Raw genomic sequence first — 19336 nt, forward strand, 5'->3', positions numbered from 1 at the left:
GAGAAGGAGAGAGAGAGAGACAGGAGACAGAGGAGAGAGAGACAGGATGAGTAGATAGAGAGAGAGAGAGAGAGAGAGAGAGACTGAGAGAGAGAGAGAGAGAGGAGAGGAGATGAGAGAGAGAGAGAGATAGAGAGAGAGAGATGCGTGAGGCTTTGCTGCTTAATAATGCAGAGCTCCATCAGCTGAGGAACACACTGTACAGCAGAGGGTTAGCACACTGTACAGCAGAGGGTTAGCACACTGTACAGCAGAGGGTTTAGCACACTGTACAGCAGAGGGGACTGGATCACAGATCCCACAAGTGTGTGTGTGAGTGTGTGTGTATGAGTGTGTGTATAGAGTGGATTAGGAGTGTATCAATGCCTATTCTTTTTCATGCAGCAACAGTTACAGCTTCCGTTTATCACAGATACAGTCCACACACACACACTACGACTCTCTCTCTCAGAGGCCCCTCCTCATGAAGATGTGACCTTGGCCTGACAAACACATCCCACATCCTGAACCACGTGTTGCCATTCCACCCTTCCATACAAGACATCCAGCCACACAATACACAGCGACAGGATGATTAGATTGAATATATGCTTTCCCACCAACCCCCAACCCCCAACCCCCTCCCGCCCCCACCCCTAACAATTTCCCAAAATAAATGATGAAAACTTTTCCAGAAACCCCAGATGATGAGGCGTGTCCGGCTGTGTTTGCCATGCAACACAAAGAAAAAGAATCAACAGGAGGTCAACAGGAAGTGATCAGAAACCAGGAAGTGCTAGTGGGAGATCTCACCTTGTACTTCCTGCTGTCCTTCAGCTCCTGCCCGTCCCGCAGCCAGGTGACGGAGGGTGTTGGGGTTCCCCAAGGGCGGAGCAGCTGAGGGCCAGCGCGCTGCCCCCCTCCCTGGCCTCCACGTACTGGGGGGGGCGTTGTCTGTGAACTGGGGCGGGGGCTGGGGGGGAGGACAAGGTTTGAATACACATCATAGGGAGCGGACATGTGTCCTCAACATGTGTGAGGTACTGTGTGTGTGTGTTACAGAATGTTTCTGTGTTAGTGTGAGCAGAGAGGTGACAGGGGAACATCCATAGTGGGGGTCATAGTGGAGCAGGACAGCTGGGCTTCATGTATGGATTCAAAGGTGAAAATGACATTTCTAAACTTAGCACACCATCTGCTCTTCATCTAGAGTAGAACCTTCCAGATCAGGAATGACATGCAAGGCTGCAGCTAGTACTGGTTCCCTGGTCTATAACAGACCTACTCACCCCACTGCAGCTCTCACTGCGCTGGCCAGACCAGAGGCTCATAGACGCATTTACCCCCCCCCCCCCCCCGGGTACAGCGGCCTGATGTTTAGGTAGAACAAAGACCTGGCCCTCCATAAAAGCAGCCAATTAGAAGACTTCAGCCGGTCATCCTATCATCCGTCTCACCCCATGGCTGGCAGTAAGCCTTTGAAGAGATTACCTCCATCCCCACCCTAACCCCAGCCATATGGGGGGAGTTTATGAATGCAGATTAGGGAGAATGGACGGCATGTAACTAAGCTACCCTGGGCAGCTCTCACCTGATTCTGATCCAGAAGCAGAATCAGTCTGTGCTGGGACGCCAAAACAGCCCACATGCAAAACAGCCCGGTGGAGTTCCGAGCAGGATTGTTCTGGATTGATCTGGTGATGACAACGGCTCTCTGTATCCTCAATCTGATGTGTTTGCACAAGGACTGCTGTCTGCCTGTCTGCCTGTCTGCCTGTCTGCCTGTCTGCCTGCCTGCCTGCCTGTCTGCCTGTCTGTCTGTCTGTCTGTCTGTCTGTCTGTCTGTCTGTCTGTCTGTCTGTCTGCCTGGACATGCACACCACCCTGGTGCTGCGGGAGTTTTCCCCACAACAGAAACAGCAGCAGAATGACATGGTTAGTGTGAGAGAGTGAATCAGCAGAGCCTGGGTACGACAGGAGCGTGAGAGACCTCCCAGGGCTGGTGGGTTCGGGTTAGGAACCAGCTGAGTGAAAGGAGAGTGAAAGGAGAGGGGCTATAATAAGCTTTAGTGGCTGGATGCCATGCATACATATGCAACACACACACACTGAAAAACACACACACAAGCAGGTGAGATCTAATTGGCAGAAAAAAGGAGTCAGCTCTTGGCAAACAGCCTGTTCAACCTTCATCACAGCGCACACACACACACACACACACACGCAAGCACACACACATCTGTCTTCCAACAGCCAGTGGTTATTGGATTCCCGCTTATGATCAGTCTCTCCTCCTCAGCCCAGCGGTGACACAGCACAACGGAAGTTCAGAACAGAAAGATTCCACATGCTATCCTGCCCAGAACCAGATCATCCATCCTGTGATACGATCATGTTCCATAGGTACCTGGCTAGAAGGTTTTCAATGGCTCACTAAATAAAACACCTGAGTTGTGTCATCAGTGTGTGAGCGTGTTAAACAGAGAGCCATGGGAACATTCTGGGAGAGTGTGTGAGTTGAGAAACAGCACTATAGAGAAACCCTCATTGTGTGTGTGTGTGTGTGTGTGTGTGTGCGTCTGACTCACCGGTGACAGTGAGGTGCACCCAGCTGCCGTTGTGGAAGGTGTCGTACTGCTGCTCCAGCATCAGGACACGGCACTCGTACCAGCCCTGGTCCTCAGAGCGCACCACCGCCACGCGCAGCGACGACTTCCCCTGCAGGGTGGCCCTGCCTGGGGGGAGAACATGGTGAAAACAGCTCCTATGGTGTCAGTTGGACAGCTGCACGAGAGAATTCTATTTGATACCCTAAGTTGGTAGAGGGTTGCTGCTGTCACCAAATCATGGTTGACTTTGTTAAACTTCACAGGATTGGAATGAACTGTGTTAAACAGAAGTTCCATGTCAGGTCAAAAATATGAAGAATCCTAATTAAGAACACAATGCTCCAGAGATGATGGGGGAGGTCAGAGGTCGTGCCAGTCAGGACTTCCTGAGAAGCAGGAGGAGTAACCCTGGTTACATGCTCCAGGTCACGTGCCCCTCAATGCTGGACAGCAGCTGAGATGGGAGGTCCAAATCCCTCTCATCACCCCGGGGGGTTGAACTACGGCTCAGATCAAGAGCTGCTTTAACTCTTTACACGTCAAGCCGCCAAAGGAGGGATTTATGATTTTGCACTGGGCAAATCTGGCAACCGCTCATAACAGATGGCACGGTAATGATATAGCTAAAACAAAAGGCTTTCAGGGCGCCAACCCACAACATCAACGTTTTCCAAATAGTCTCTGACTCATTACTCTCTCCCCTGAGTGAGAGGGTTCTGACTCCTGACTGACTTGTTGGTCTATCAGTCAGGTGATCAGACAGGGGGGTGTTCTCTATCAGTCAGGTGATCAGTCAGGTGATCAGACAGGGGGGTGTTCTCTGTCAGTCAGGTGATCAGACAGGGGGGTGTTCTCTATCAGTCAGGTGATCAGACAGGGGGGTGTTCTCTATCAGTCAGGTGATCAGTCAGGTGATCAGACAGGGGGGTGTTCTCTATCAGTCAGGTGATCAGACAGGGGGGTGTTCTCTATCAGTCAGGTGATCAGTCAGGTGATCAGACAGGGGGGTGTTCTCTATCAGTCAGGTGATCAGTCAGGTGATCAGACAGGGGGGTGTTCTCTATCAGTCAGGTGATCAGTCAGGTGATCAGACAGGGGGGTGTTCTCTATCAGTCAGGTGATCAGTCAGGTGATCAGACAGGGGGGTGTTCTCTGTCAGTCAGGTGATCAGTCAGGTGATCAGACAGGGGGGTGTTCTCTGTCAGTCAGGTGATCAGTCAGGTGATCAGACAGGGGGGTGTTCTCTGTCAGTCAGGTGATCAGACAGGGGGGGTGTTCTCTGTCAGTCAGGTGATCAGACAGGTGATCAGACAGGGGGGTGTTCTCTATCAGTCAGGTGATCAGACAGGTGATCAGACAGGGGGGTGTACTCTATCAGTCAGGTGATCAGACAGGGGGGTGTTCTCTGTCAGTCAGGTGATCAGACAGGTGATCAGACAGGGGGGTGTTCTCTGTCAGTCAGGTGATCAGACAGGTGATCAGACAGGGGGGTGTTCTCTATCAGTCAGGTGATCAGACAGGTGATCAGACAGGGGGGTGTTCTCTATCAGTCAGGTGATCAGACAGGGGGGTGTTCTCTATCAGGTGGGAGGAGAACAGCCCTGGTTAAAAGGTGGAAGCAGAGCTTTCTGTGGGTGTACCCTAAAAGGTGTGTGTCCTGGCTAAGGCCAGAACTCACACAGACTAACTAGCCAACAGATGACCCAGATCCAGCTGTTTCTCTGTTCTCCTTCCTCCCTCCTCATCAACTGCTCTCTCTCTCTCTCTCTCTCTCTCTCTCTCTCTCTCTGCTCTCCCTCTCCTCGATCCAGGGCAATAATGTGCATCTAATGTTTCTGTCATTTTGAGAAATGTCATCAATAACAAACCATCCGATTTTATGGGAAACTGAACGTAAACTAAAAGTTTTAATGGAAGGACAGGATACAGAGGATTTATTTTCTTGGAGACACTTTGGTGATGCGAGTTGTTAAATGTCACCTGAGATTTTAGGGGCTGACAAGAGAGCTTCCCAGTTGAGGCAAAGAAACTGGGTCACAGCTTTACCAGCTCCAGAGGAGAGCTTCAGGAGACGACTCTCACGGGGGTGAGAGGGGGCTGGAGCAGGGGGGCTGAGGGATGGGGGGCTGGAGAAGGAGGACTGGGGGACGGGGGGCTGGCGGACAGCACAGGGACCGAAGGGGTGAACACTCAGGCAGGATGGACACACAGGCTGCTGAGGTGAGCCCTGAGGACAGGGTGTCTGGCCGCTAGTCTGGCTGTGTCCTGTAAACTGTTCAGATCATAAGGAACAAAGACCTCCACTGACAGGCCACTCGCTGTTTCCACAGGAAGTGCGTCTGTGATCCAGACACGGTCGGCTCTGCCTCCACAGCTGCTTAGAAGTCCCACATGCGCCTGCATACGAACAGGAAGCGACCCTGACCCCTGACCCTGATCAAGTTCCTCTGTGTTCTACTTCAGCTGTGTTACCGTGGCGCTCCGTGTAAGGGGGTGAGTCGCCCAGGCGGGTCGCCCAGGCAAGGTCAAACGAACAGAAGGCCAGTTGTGCAGCCAGCGCTGCACTCGGGAGGAAACACATACAATCGTGGCTGTCCATCTCACAGAGAACTGGTACATGTCATGTGTAGAGTGTTGTCCGTCTCACAGAGAACTGGTACATGTCATGTGTAGAGTGTTGAGTCAGGGTCGGAGAGCAGAGGATCACCAGATGGCTCCAACTACAAGATGAGAGCTACGATACACCTGTTTTTTTCTACAACTAACTACAGCTAGTTCATGCTCAAATCTTCAGATCGGTACAGCAGAATAATAATTACCTATAAACAATGCCCGATACTTTGCTTTGATTACATGTTCTTTTCACGCTCATACAGTATAAACTAGTAATTCAGTTAACTGGTGTTGTAGATGCATGGGACAAAAAACTGGAATTAGAAAGAGGTTCAGAACTGTCGATACACACAGATAATGTGTCTGTGCTGTAGATACACACAGATAATGTGTCTGTGCTGTAGATACACACAGATAATGTGTCTGTGCCGTAACTAAATCCTCATTTAAAGACTGAGATATAACAGACAAAACTGCTTCTTCAGCTCCTGAGGTAGAAATCTCCAGCTCCTCATTCACTACATTCACTGCAAAACCAACTATTAAAATTGCATACCCTGCCCTTGGCAACATCTGATAAACTATCAGACTGTTCTGGTTGGCCTTTGTAAAACTGACATGCTCTTTCATTATAGGAAGTCCTTTCTGTCATCCTTCCTTGTCACGTCTGTAATCTCCCCGCTGTTTAAACCACCTAAGTGTGACGCCCAGCGTTCCTTTCATTCAGACTGGCCCTGCTTTCCAACAGTGCCATGTCCAGGTCAGACTGGCCCTGCTTTCCAACAGTGCCATGTCCAGGTCAGACTGGGTTCACACCAATACCATTCTAGACCATTCTAGTCTATTCTACCGCAGTCAGTCACTATGTATGGACGATGTTTCTAGACTCAGAGATGAAGCTGGTCATGTAGGGAGCTGTGCTTTGCTGTGCTGGTCGTGTAGGGAGCTGTGCTTTTCTGTGCTGTGCTGTGTAGCTGCCTTCAACAGCCCCCTCGCCTCTATCTGATGCAGACAGCTGCTAATCTATTAAGTGGCGCCTCAACAAATAGGGATTATAGAAGGCTAATTATACTGTGAACGGCATGCTAACAGCACCATAAAGCTAGTGGAAATTGTGGCCTATGCTTGGGGCTAGATTACATTTCAGATTGTCTGAGACGATGTATAGTAGCCATTTCATACAGGCAGGGAGTTTTGATCTTCAGTCAAATGCTCTAACCACTGAGCTTCCCCCCTCTGCTTCCACAGCCACAGGATCAAGTCAAGAACCTCATTTTGAACGTGGCACACAGCGAGGAGAGAAGGAACAATACCCAACTGTATCAAACTGTGGATGTTTTTATTTGTCACCTGCGTATTCTGGGTCAACATGAGGAGGGTAGAAGCGGAAGCTGATGAAGAAGGGGATGGGCACTCCGAAGCGGAACCACTCCACCACGTAGGGCTGTCCGTTCAGAGGCTGGGCCACATCACAGCCCAGGACCACGTTGTCTCCAGCGCGCGACGTCACAAACTGGGGCTGCGCCTGCACACCGTGTGCACCTGGGGCAGACAGGACGGTTACACACAAACACATGTCAACACAGCTCATTTGAAAGTGTTAATGTAGCACCAGGAGTGTTGAGTGTGAAAGAAGACAGGAGACATCTGACAGAAGCTGACCCTCTCGCTGTCCTGTCCCAGGCTAGCCTATTTTAGCAGATATTGATCATCTGCTAATTCATGCATGGCTTGCCTTTACAACCGGAACCCCAACGTGCTAGCATTTTACCAGTCAATACTGATGATCCAGTGGTCCCTGCTCCCCCGCGGTCTAACGGAGATGCCACTGGGTGTCCCTCAGTGGAGATGACTCACTGCCAGTCACTGTCACTACAAAGGGAATTCATCTGAGCACTCTACATCTGTATTGACGGGGCACGCTTCAATGGATTCATGTCACCAGGGTGCCATTTGGGATTCTCTGTCCAGTATGGGGATCTCTATAGTAAAGAGACCATCACCACTGGCTTGTATCCTGGTTGTCGATATACAAAAGATGACATCAGTACACATGACTAGACCTGTATATATCAACCATGGTCACTTTACCACCAGTTGGTTACTGTACACACATGGCACTCAGCAGTAATGGCTAGCCTACACACATGGGACAAAATCAACCTTTTTGTCCACCAACCAAATGGCTAGTGAATGTTTACAATTTACCAGACATTCAATAGATTTCCATTGTTTATTTGTTACAGAGAGTGGCCTGATTTCAGGAGTAACCCCACTGGGAGCTTTCAAGTGTGTTGTGAGCCATTGATCCCAAACAGCATGAAAAGCTGTGTTCACCTTGGCTTGGGGTCAAAATTAAATAACTTGATTCAATTAAATACCAGACTTTGCACAGAACACAGATGATCAGATAATCATCTAATTAAGCTTATTTTGCCTAAATCCACAAGTCAGACGAAAGTAAACAAGCTTTACGGCTGAGAACCAGAGAGTAACATTTATTTCCAACGGCACTGTGACATGTACCTGGCCTAGAACATACACCTAGCCTAGCGCATACACCTAGCCTAGAACATACACCTAGCCTAGCACCTACACCTAGCCTAGCGCATACACCTAGCCTAGCGCATACACCTAACCTAGTAAATGTAAATGTAAGAAGTAAAAATGACGGCCCCTGTGGTTACGATGAATACCAACTGCTCATCTGTTGTTGTTGACTTGACAGACTATCAACCAACCAAATATCATGGTAACTTGAGAACGTAATGAAATCCTGGCGGGAGGGCAGGACTGGACCTACATATGTTTCTCCTCTCCACAACCAGAAGCACAGACTCTCTGAGCACAGCCTCTCTGAGCACAGCCTCTCTGAGCACAGCCTCTCTGAGCACAGCTTCTATGAGCACAGCCTCTCTGAGCACAGCCTCTCTGAGCACAGCCTCTATGCATGGGCGTATCTAGCCCTATTCTGGAGCCCCCCCAGAAGTTTCATTAGCCCCCCCAAATGTTTTTTTTTTCTTCATATTTTAAATCTACATTTACGTAGATACGCATCACAGGAAGTAGCGTACACACACCCGCAGTTCGATTAGCAGTTCGATTTGTTCATTTCTCTTCCTAAAACCCACTAGAGGACACTATTTAAAAGGATATTTTCAAACATTTCTTCTGGGGTAACATGCCTCCAGACCCACCTAGTTTTGCTGGGGCACAGGAAAAATAATAGGTTTTATCTAGGGGCTTAGCCCCCCCAAAAGTGGGAACCTAGATACGACCCTGCCTCTCTGAGCACAGCCTCTCTGAGCACAGCCTCTCTGAGCACAGCCTCTCTGAGCACAGCCTCTACAGGCATGTTAACAGCTGTGCGGCTGCACATGCGTAACTACAGGACCCAGCAGACATTGAGGCATGGCTGCTGTAAACTAGATGATCTGGGGGTCACGTCTCATCAGATATGTGTATCTTCCAAACACACCCAGTTGTGGTGAGAATGTATATATAGGTTTAATAAGAACTGATGGGTTAAGCTAGTGTTGACCTAGCTGCACGTTGCTCTGCAACAGAGCAGGCCGACTCTAGGCACAGAGCGTCCATGATTCATGTCTGCTCAGTGTGGTCCCTGGTATCCTGGGCTGTATTTACTACACTCCTTATAAAAGAGAAATGCCAGCTTTCTTTATCCATAAACGCTAAAACACCAAACATTGGTGCTTTAGTGTAATAGAAAGAAGTGAGGTCATTGGGAGCTTCCTGTGGCAGCAGGCTGTGCTGGACATGAAGCAGGGATCATTAATACTGCGTGTGCTGGATGTTCCACAGGCCAGCATCACTGCTGCTTCACACCACCACAGGTCCAAACACAGAGACCCTTACTAGTCTGTGTACAGTATAACTGAAACATCGAACCAGCACACTGCCATGGGCTGTCTACCAGTTGCTCAGAAGGTGGAACCTTCAGAACTTTGATGATCAGTAACGGATGCTGAATGTGAGACACATCGTTTACACGATGGTCGTATATTTTATATTTTATAATGAATTCCAATAAACATCACCTGAGAAAATTATTTCAAACTTATAGTCAAGGTTTATTTTAGGGGTTCACTGAGGAATGAACTCATCAAGGTTTAGGGTTATTACAACCCTGCTGGTGGTCGCTGTATTTCAAGGGGAACCCAACAGCCCCTGTAACGACATCTCAAGAGGTCTGAGGCTCAAGGATATGCCTGCGCTCTACTGGTCACGCTCCCTGATGGAGCAGTAATAGAGAGTCTGTCTCCACTCCATGAAGGTCAGGGTGGGGTAGAGAGAGATGCAGGCTGGGGGGAGAGAGAGATGCAGGCTGGGGAGGCTGAATAGACCCAGTGACCTGCAACCTGACTCACTAACCCCTCTCCTCCCCTCTCTATCACCGCCAATCACCCGTGCAAACCCAGTCGATGTGTCCTGATCGTGTAGTGTGCCAGCCTGACTGACAACTCGCAGATGCTTCCCCAGCGAACCCTCTCCTCCACCAGCCAGGACAGAGGACCTGCTAACCTCACAACTGCACAGACCATTCTCTGAAATGAGATGCTATAACATGATGCTATAACATGATGCTATAACATGATGCTATAACATGATGCTATAACATGATGCTATAACATGATGCTATAACATGATTGGATCTGTGTGTAGGACCTGCCTGACCGTGTCCAATCCTCTTAGTGTGGCTGGGAGGAAGCTATCACTATCTCTCATCGCTCTCTAACTGGACGCTGTGAAGGCTCGCGGCAACTAGTCCTCTTTACTAAGGCCCTGGCCGTAGAAGATAATGATGAGATTACGGAGAGAGGTGGTTGTATTTTTCTAAAATATACATTAAAGTGTATAACATTGTTTTGGTGTGTGGGGTTGCATCAAATACCCTTTTTGCTCTGTTAAATTGCTGCACTAGTCCACACTTGACCGGTGGGGATCTCATTCTATTTTGACTGTAACTGTTAGCTGCTCCTGGCATTCTCTAATCCCTGCTCTCCTCTCTGTCCCCCCCCCACACATTCCCTGTGGTGTGGGGGGTTTGAGCTGTCAGGACCTGCTTGGTCGTCGGTCTGCCAACGCTGAACCAGGTCGTCACCCGGAATCCAGTCTCCATGACGGCCAACAGCGAGTTTCCCGGTCCCATCCAACGTCTATAAAGCCGAACAATGGATTTTGGTGTTTCAAAACCCATTGACACTGTATGACTATGTTTAGCTTGTGTTCTGCTCCTCTCTCTTACCAACCGTCTCTGGAGGAGGGGATCCCTCTCTGAATTGCTCCTCCCAAGGTTTCTTCCATTTTTTCTCCCGGTGGGAGTTTTTCTGGGAGTTTTTCCTTGTCTTCCTTGAGGGTTTAGGTTGGTTGAGGGGCAGTTCTATGGGCGCATGTGAAGCCCTCTGTGACATGCTTGCGTGTAAAAAGGGCTATACAAATAAATTTGATTTGATTTGATTTGATTGTATGTATGCAAGGTTGTGGTTGAAAGTTGTGTTGCCAAAACAAGATCAATGTAAACATTCCCCTCCCTCTGGAACCCTCCCCATAGCAAGCGTGACCTGTGTAACACAGTAACTAACCACTAAACCATAGTGAAGTGTACACTTCCTATGTATTAACTAGACAGCTGTCACTCTAGGTATGGCTATGTAATGTGGTAGTTGATGTCAATTGTTGCTCTTGTTTGCAACAAAATGTTGAAATCAAAACAATAAATGTAGCCATGTAAATGTATAAGTCATACATTTTCAACAGAACGGAGGTGTTTGGCTACAGTATGTGTAGTGCAATATTTAGCAGATGCCACCTAGAGAGCTGGTAAAGGGGTAGAGCTTCTCAATCCAGCGTAGTGGTGTGAATTCTTAGCTACTGTCAAACAAACACAAAAAGCAACACTGGTCCTCTCATCATACAGTACAGCGCATCCGAAGGTTTCTGTTTCCTTTGAGGTAATACATCTCTCTATTTATACCTGACAGTTATTCCCTGTTCCGCTCCTTCTACCTGCCCACCGGGTGACCCCAATACACAGTCTGACGGTGCATTCTGCACAGGATAAAAAACCCTCCTCTGGAAGCACCAAACGTTCTTTTTGTGCAGTGGAATATCCACAAAAGATGTGTTCTCTCTATCCTCTCCTTCTCTGCTCTCTCAACATGACGATCTGCATTCACTCTCTCCCTCTCTGTCTCTCTCTCTGTCCCCCTCTCCAGACCACGTGTCCCCCAGCTAACTCAGAGCCCTGTGAGGCCTGTCCTGGTTGGTGCACAGGGACATCTCCCGTGTGACAGCCAGACTGGCTCATGTGTCCACCAGCCGAGCCGCTCTGCAGCAAGGAGGGATCCCTGGAGGGTTTCCAGAGAGACGTGCTGCTATCAGTACTGCCACAGCATGCAGACTGGGTATAAACTATGCAAGATATTGCAGCAGTATCGTGTTTGGATCACTTGCATTCACGTGACACTGCTTGAGCAACTGAAAAGGAATATACCAATTTTTTGTTTGTAAACATTTGGGATTGCGTGCGCAAAGTGGTGGCAGAAAACCGGGAAAGGATAGCATTTATAACGGCAAAAGGACCACACGGATCATACAAATAGTTAGATTTAAAAAGACCAAAAAAGTCGAAGAGGACAGCCTTTAAGAGAGAAAGCGATTCCCCATTGATCTATCGCATCAGAATTTTGATTTGGGTCACGAAAGTCTTGAAATTTGGTGAGATTGTCGAGCAGGGCAGCTTTCAAGAGATATGGGAATTCTGCTTTTAGCCAGCTGGTCCGATTATTTTTCTGATTTGTTTAAACTGGCAACCTGAGTGAGACTGCGTCCCCGTTACACTGTTCTGACGTTAGCCTCAGTCAGACTCGTCCCTCACTGGCAGTGTGCACAATGTTGTATTTCACTCCATTCTACACCAGAAAAGTCAGGGAGGACTGAGGTTTGTAGCCATCATATTGGATTTTTTTAACCGAGCCTGTTTCATTCGTCATTTGCCTTAGAAAGCGACCTCCGTTAGCCAGGCTAGTTTTGCCCGATCTCTTGGTCAGGCTATTTAAAGGTATCGGGGTCAAGTGACTTTTGTGCATGGACAAGTGAAACGTAAATGTACTTGTCCAAAGGACAACTGCCTCAAAAAAGTTTATGTCAAGCCCTGTAATCCAGTGGACACAGATATATGATCTGATCGACACCAAGTGTCACACAGTCATGTGACATATGGTGAAAATTGGTCTATATGTCGGACGATCAGCATAGGAATGATAAGGAGGGCAAAAATCTAAGTAAAGAGTCCATGTTGGATGATTTGGTTTAGCAAAGAACCAGCATCTACTTCTGTAACCTTAGTTTAACCTTTGGCCAATAAGTGATATATACCTATGCAGGTCAAGATAAGTGAGAGGGAGGAGAGAGGGGATGAGAGAGGAGAGAAGAGCAGAGGACAGAGAGAAGGAAAAGGAAAGGGAGAGGAGGCAGGGGAAGAGAGAGGAGAGAAGGGAGGATGGAGGCAGGGGAGGAGAGAGGAGAGGACAGAAGGGAGGAGAGAGGGGAGGATGGAGGCATGGGAGGAGAAGAGAGAGGGGAGAGGCAGGGCTTGAAATCAACGGCATAAATACACTTTTTTTCTTTTTTCAACCTTTCAAATCTTTTTCCACATAGAGTGAAGATTAAACTGTGCTGTCTGTCAAACCAGCTGAAAAATACCTTCACGTGTAGAAAATGATGGTTCTCAAGGCCTGCTAGAGGGTTCTGGGGATGTGAATCAATCTCCAAAATCATGTGTCAAACAGCATCATGGCACCATGTCGGCAGGCCTGGGGAGGCCAGGAGGTGGGACACAGAGTGAGCTAAACTGCCACACAGTCAACAGCAGTACAGGACTTTACTGCTGGAGGTTTCACAGCAGACTTGGGCAGGTGATGTCAGCATGCTCTCTCTGATGTGTGCTAACAAGGTCAGCTGTGGAGCTGTGGCCACACCCAAAATGCCAAATCACCCTCGACAACCATTGGTATTCTGGGCAGCGTAGCGCCTGTTCTGTATTCCCCTCTACAGCTGGGGGGGGGGGGGGGGGGGGGGGGGGGGACTTTAAGGTGACTAACAACCTCAGAGTGAAGATCCAGCACCAGACTCTAAGCTCACACACAGGGTACACACCTGGACACACACACACACACTGAGAGGGTACACACCTGGAGACACACACTTTGAGAGGGTATACAGGAAGGTGCAAGGTGAGGAAGTCCTTTTCCTGCTGAGCCTTGGCTGATGGCCCTACCAGAGGACGCTGAGGTACACACACAGAGCAAGAACACACACTGCCTCTAGCACTGCCTCTAGCACTGCCTCTAGCACTGCCTCTCACACTGCCTCTAGCACTGCCTCTAGCACTGCCTCTTACACTGCCTCTAGCACTGCCTCTAACACAGCCTCTAACACTGCCTCTTACACTGCCTTTAGCACTGCCTCTAACACTGCCATCTGCATTGAGGACCCCAAACCACTCTCAGGTTTGTTTCCACATCATTACAGCAAAATGTTCTGTCTTTCAGATGAACACATAGTGGTTCAAATGAGACAGCAGGAATGAACATGCAGTGGGAGGACTTGTGTGTCGCAACACACTGACCTTCCCACCACTCTAAAGCTGTATGGAGCAGCATAATGCCAGTGTTCCACCAGACTGATGTCTACCTATGGGCCATCTTCACAGACAGCAGGTGTTGGGCATCATTGTCTCCAGCTAAGAGACGCCCTGGGTAGCAGTTTAACTGCTGGCTCCATTCAACATGGAGGATGGAGTCATCAGAACAGGGATAGTGGTCAGAACACCTGACACATTACCGGTACTTAATGGAACTGTACTTTGGATAAACAAAGTTCTTTGGATTGATCTCCGACTAAATGTTGCTGTTTTTTTGAATTGATCTTACAGCTTTGGATCCATAATTCACAGAAAAAGGAGATGGACACAAGGTCATATTCTCCTATTTTACAGTCAAAAACAGAAGTGCACATTCAGCAGGAGCACCTGGTCTGATCTCTGCTCCATGATCTGCCCACGCCTCCTCTTACGCCTCGTCTTCTTATTCAGATGACCTCGAGGCATGTGAGAAACACAAAACTTGGATTACCCTTACAGTATGAGCTATTACACTGTACCATTCAGAGAAGAGAAAACACACACACACACATCTCTGCTAGCAGCAGCCAAGCAGTCTGGGGGTGAGAAAGAGCCAGCTGTAGGAAGTGCAGCTCAGCGCAGACAGGAAGCTGCTCTTTGAAGTGCTGAGAGCAGGGAAATGGAATCTGGGCCATGTCGGGAGATGAGATGCTGTTTCCTTGTTCAACATCTTCCAGAGAGGAGCTGAAAAACCAGCTCATGTAATGAAGAGGGAGACAACTGCTCTGCACTGATATTCAGTCCTCTGAGATATTAGACTAAATTAAGTTTTAAAATGGTTTTTGTAAAACAGAAAGAAGAAAGATTCAGTCACAATGGAATGGTTCTAAACCTTCATGCAGAACATCACCGTACTTACACACAAACAATCTTAGAAACCAGATAATGTAGACACAATTATTGTACTTTATAAAGCACTAAACTTGGCATTTAGATGAATCCAAAGTACATTACACATGAATGTTCACACTGTCTAAGCTAGGTGTTAGCTAGCATGACATGATCTCTCAGTACTTTAAACTAACAACGTTAAATGTAGGCTACTAGATGGTAGAAAATGAGCTTAAATGCTACGACTATTTTGCTACTGCCAGTCAACTGTGATAAGATTTTTAAAAGATTAAACATGGTACAAATTTAACTTATTACCTTCAAACAGTGTTGTCATAAAGCTGTTTCTCAACAACGCAGCTGTTTTGTTTGGAACTTTTCTGCGGCCATAATAGAAAAAACTGTCTCATTGAAATCAATGGAGTTAGAGTTGGGCTATATGCACAGCACAGGACAGTGATAATTATTTCCGGGGGAAAATAGGTCAGGCCTAGAACCTCTGATGAAGTTAGAAACATGACTTTTAATAACTAGAACAGTTTATCCGTAGTTATTGCTCTTTTAACCCTACTCTCAGATTGTGAAGCTTCTCGCTTTTTTATCGACCGATAACAGGTCGCCGTCACAGAGATCTCTCCCGTTTCCAGATTTTTTTTTTTTTTACTTGAAAAAGACATGTTACATTACATTATCCATAGGGAACAAATATGACAGACCAATTATTTATGTGTTAACATGAATGATTAGCAAGCAAGCATCGAGTACATTATAATGTAGCACAAATTGTTAGCTAGCTAGCCTAGCTAGCCTACATTATTGCTCAAATCCGGCGTTAGATAGCTAGCTCGTGATAGCTACTAGCTCATTTTACCATGTGAGTTAAATAAACCTTACCTTCGTAATTGTCGATGTAGTTTGAACCAATTTCAACCCCTTTTCCCTCTTGCTTGTAGGTCAGCAACATAGAATCGTAGGTCGTTGATTGTCATTTTGGAAAGATAACCCAATAGCATTTTTTGTGTAAAAAACTAACTACTCGCTACCGGAAGTTGTAGACTTGGCTTGTGAAATATGTGGAAGTGATGCGTGCACAGTGGATTGAATTTGGCGTATGCAAGTTAACGCGACAACATTTAATAAAAATAAAAATAAGAATTGTAATAATCCTTTACCAACAGTATATAAATATTTATTAATTTGTCATACTTTAGTTTTCATTGGTTTGGTGGCTCACCTGCATTACCCTTGCAGACCACTAGTGGGCCTGGCACTAACCCTCCAACCCCAGCACCTTGCATGAACTATCCAGAGTGTGGCATAGCTGGGGTGGGAGGCTGGAGGAGGAGGTGGAGGGGAGGGCTGGAGGAGGAGGTGGAGGGGAGGGCTGGAGGAGGAGGTGGAGGCGAGGGCTGGTGGGGGTGGGGGAGAGGGGTCCTGGTGGGGGTGGGGGAGAGGGGGCCTGGTGGGGGTGGAGAGGGGGCCTGGTGGGGGAGGTGGAGAGGGGGCCTGGAGGGGTTGGAGAGGGGGCCTGGTGGGGGTGGGGGAGAGGGGGCCTGGTGGGGGTGGAGAGGGGGCCTGGTGGGGGATTCCTGTCATAGTTACAGACACGCGTCTCCCTCAGGGGTCGGAGGGGCGAATGCAACAAGTTGATGTGGGCGGAATCAGACGGTTGCCGGGCCCCCGCCCCCCCAAGGACTCCATAAACACAACACTCATCCCGCCCACTTGCACCTCCATCCCATAACACTCGAACAACCAAAAAGAAGGGGGGGGTGCGGTGGATTTGCATCGAAGGACTGAGGAAAGAGAAAAAGGATGGCTAAGAGAGAGAGAGATGAAGAGAGAGGTAGAAAAGAAAGAGAGGGAGATAAAGGAGATGAAGAGAGAGTTGGCCTGTATCCAGGGTGACTGCTGTGTTGCCTGCATGCTGACAGCTTGAGACAGCGAGCAGCTTCTCCTAGGGTCTGCTCTACTGGGACACATGGACCGTGCTCTGCTCTGCTCGAACACATGGCTGCTCTGTGATGCTGCATGGACAGACAACGTATGATGGGCCAGCGAGATGACAGTCACATCTCGGCCAGACAGCCAGAGGCTAGAGACACCGGCAACACACACTGACCCCCCATCCCTACCACACACACCCTTACTCCACTATCCATTTTAGCTGACTGTGCAAACTATTTGTCACAGGAACTACAATCACACACAGGTCAACTCTTAAGCCATGCAGAATCACCAGCATTTACATTTTTACGCCGGACAGTTTAATACCATGAAAAAAGTCGGATCTCCTGTCTGTGGGCATGTATACGTTTAACACAGCACTGACCTGACATCTCAGCCTACAGCTCATTCAGAAATCTAAAAATCCAACCTGTTTCTAAACAGCCAATCTGGTTCTAAACTGCCAGCCTGGTTCTAAACAGCCAATCTGGTTCTAAACAGCTAACCTGGTTCTAAACAGCCAATCTGGTTCTAAACAGCCAACCTGGTTCTAAACAGCCAACCTGGTTGTAAAAGGCAGCCTGCTTCTCCACACTCCGCTAACACAGAGCAGTCTGCTGAAGGTTCAGACAACTTCACCTCCGCACAGACACCCGGAGGAGCCTTCACCACAGACACATTACAGACACCTGGAGGAGTGCTCACCACAGACACATTACAGACACCTGGAGGAGTGCTCACCACTGACACCAGACTTTCAGAGGGTGAAACTAAAACAGTTTAATTGCCTGCTTCCAGCAAGAACAGGGTCCTGTCCTCTACAGAGTCCTGTCCTACACAGGGTCCTGTCCTCTACACGGTCCTGTCCTCCACAGAGTCCTGTCCTCCACAGAGTCCTGTCCTCCACAGGGTCCTGTCCTCCACAGAGTCCTGTCCTCCACAGGGTCCTGTCCTCTACACGGTCCTGTCCTCCACAGAGTCCTGTCCTCCACAGAGTCCTGTCCTCCACAGGGTCCTGTCCTCTACAGGGTCCTGTCCTCCACAGGGTCCTGTCCTCTACAGGGTCCTGTCCTCCACAGAGTCCTGTCCTCCACAGAGTCCTGTCCTCCACAGGGTCCTGTCCTCCACAGAGTCCTGTCCTCCACAGGGTCCTGTCCTCCACAGTCCTCAGTGCTGTTGGCTGTCAGAGCAGCAGACTTCAGGCACTGCCCCTCAGTGAGGGGCACCATCACACACCATCACTGGATGAACATGGAGGTTACAACCCAGGATAATGCTTCTACATGGATGACTACTGGACAGTTATACTGACAGTAGAATACCACCATTCTTTACTTATATTTTGCTGATACAAATTCGACTATAATGATAGAATGACTGTATATTAATGGGCAGATTGCTTATACGTGTACATCAAAAAGGATAAGATACGTTAATGAAAGCTATTTAAATCGTTCACATTTTCCTATTGATTGCTGCAATTCTCCACTTCCACCTCATAGCCCTCCACCTAGTGGACAAAGGCGGGGCTGCGGGGCTAATTAAGTCCACAGGTTCAGGTAATAATCTATTTTTTTTTTAATCAATATTGTTCCTTTGACAAACATTGACAAAATACATCTGTACAACAATAGTTTATTTTTATTTTTATGTGATGTAAGTAAAGTACTATGCATATTTAAAGTCAACCTACAACCAGTCTGCCTGGAAAAGAACACTTTACGGTTTGCATGGAAGAACGTGTCATGTCTGTTCGAATTAAAAACCGTTTCATTTCACCTGGACTCTAATAGCTTATCATCTAACTATCACGTTGAAAGACATTAATAACAAATACATGTAATTCCACTTTAAAGATTAGCTCTGTCGGCGCATAATGTTACAGATGCTGGAGAAGATATTATTGGTGACATCCCAAATATTTAAGTTTGTGGCCCAACAGTCTACAGGTGCTCGAACCGTTCATAATAAAATAGTTATAAAATAAAATCTTCAAGTAAAACAAGCCAAAAAGTGTGTAGCTACATTTGGTCATAAAACTTGAACACAGCCAAATATTGCACTTCAACTCACCTTGAGCTGCCGTTCCTCGGGTGCTGAATACACTTGCTATCAAAGTGGCCACATACCAAATCATAGTACTATTGCCAACCAGAAATAAACCTCATCATATCTCAAAGTGCCCTTTTCAAAAAACCTGTCATTGCCGAGCTCCCAGGACGAGAACGCTGCTGGTATCCTCTTTTTCATGCCCCGTACACTTTTCTCCGGTTCTTCCCTTCTCTCTTTCCCTCCCCTACTCTCCTCTCGCCGCCTCTCTCGCTGAGACAGAGCGCCTGCACCTCTGAACTGAAAGACGGCAGCGCTAGATAGCACGCGAAACCAAGCCTGACAATTTAGCTGCTGGGTCCGCCTCCGCACTCCTTTCATTGGCGAATGTGGGTGGATTTGGGGCGTGGATTGGTTTGATTCCCGTCTCTCTGATGAAAGTACCGCTCGAGCCCGGTTTCAAGGTGAGTTGGAGCGCAGATTGCTCGGAGCCGCAGTATCATGCGCATTAACCTAAAGACAAGCTGTAGTCTTCCACGATTCACCTCTACTGAAGAAGCGCTCAAAATCAACCAACGGTTAGGATCCTAAAACATGTACTAAA

The 19336-nt window shown here is 48.0% G+C and overlaps 1 protein-coding gene across 1 annotated transcript in view; it reads right to left on the reverse strand.

The window, feature by feature from the left end:
* The window catches only part of igsf9bb (immunoglobulin superfamily, member 9Bb), a 49708-nt gene extending 30670 nt beyond the window's left edge, over positions 1–19038 (reverse strand). Inside the window, 6 exon segments of the mRNA XM_047042873.1 lie at positions 227–243; positions 793–849; positions 852–952; positions 2568–2714; positions 6552–6743; positions 18757–19038. Coding sequence (XP_046898829.1) covers positions 227–243; positions 793–849; positions 852–952; positions 2568–2714; positions 6552–6743; positions 18757–18820 — 578 coding nt within the window. The 5' untranslated portion in view covers positions 18821–19038.
* Between the last annotated feature and the right edge of the window lie 298 nt (positions 19039–19336).

Source organism: Hypomesus transpacificus, chromosome 20 (genome assembly GCF_021917145.1).
Source record: "Hypomesus transpacificus isolate Combined female chromosome 20, fHypTra1, whole genome shotgun sequence".
In the NCBI taxonomy this organism is placed as follows: domain Eukaryota; kingdom Metazoa; phylum Chordata; class Actinopteri; order Osmeriformes; family Osmeridae; genus Hypomesus; species Hypomesus transpacificus.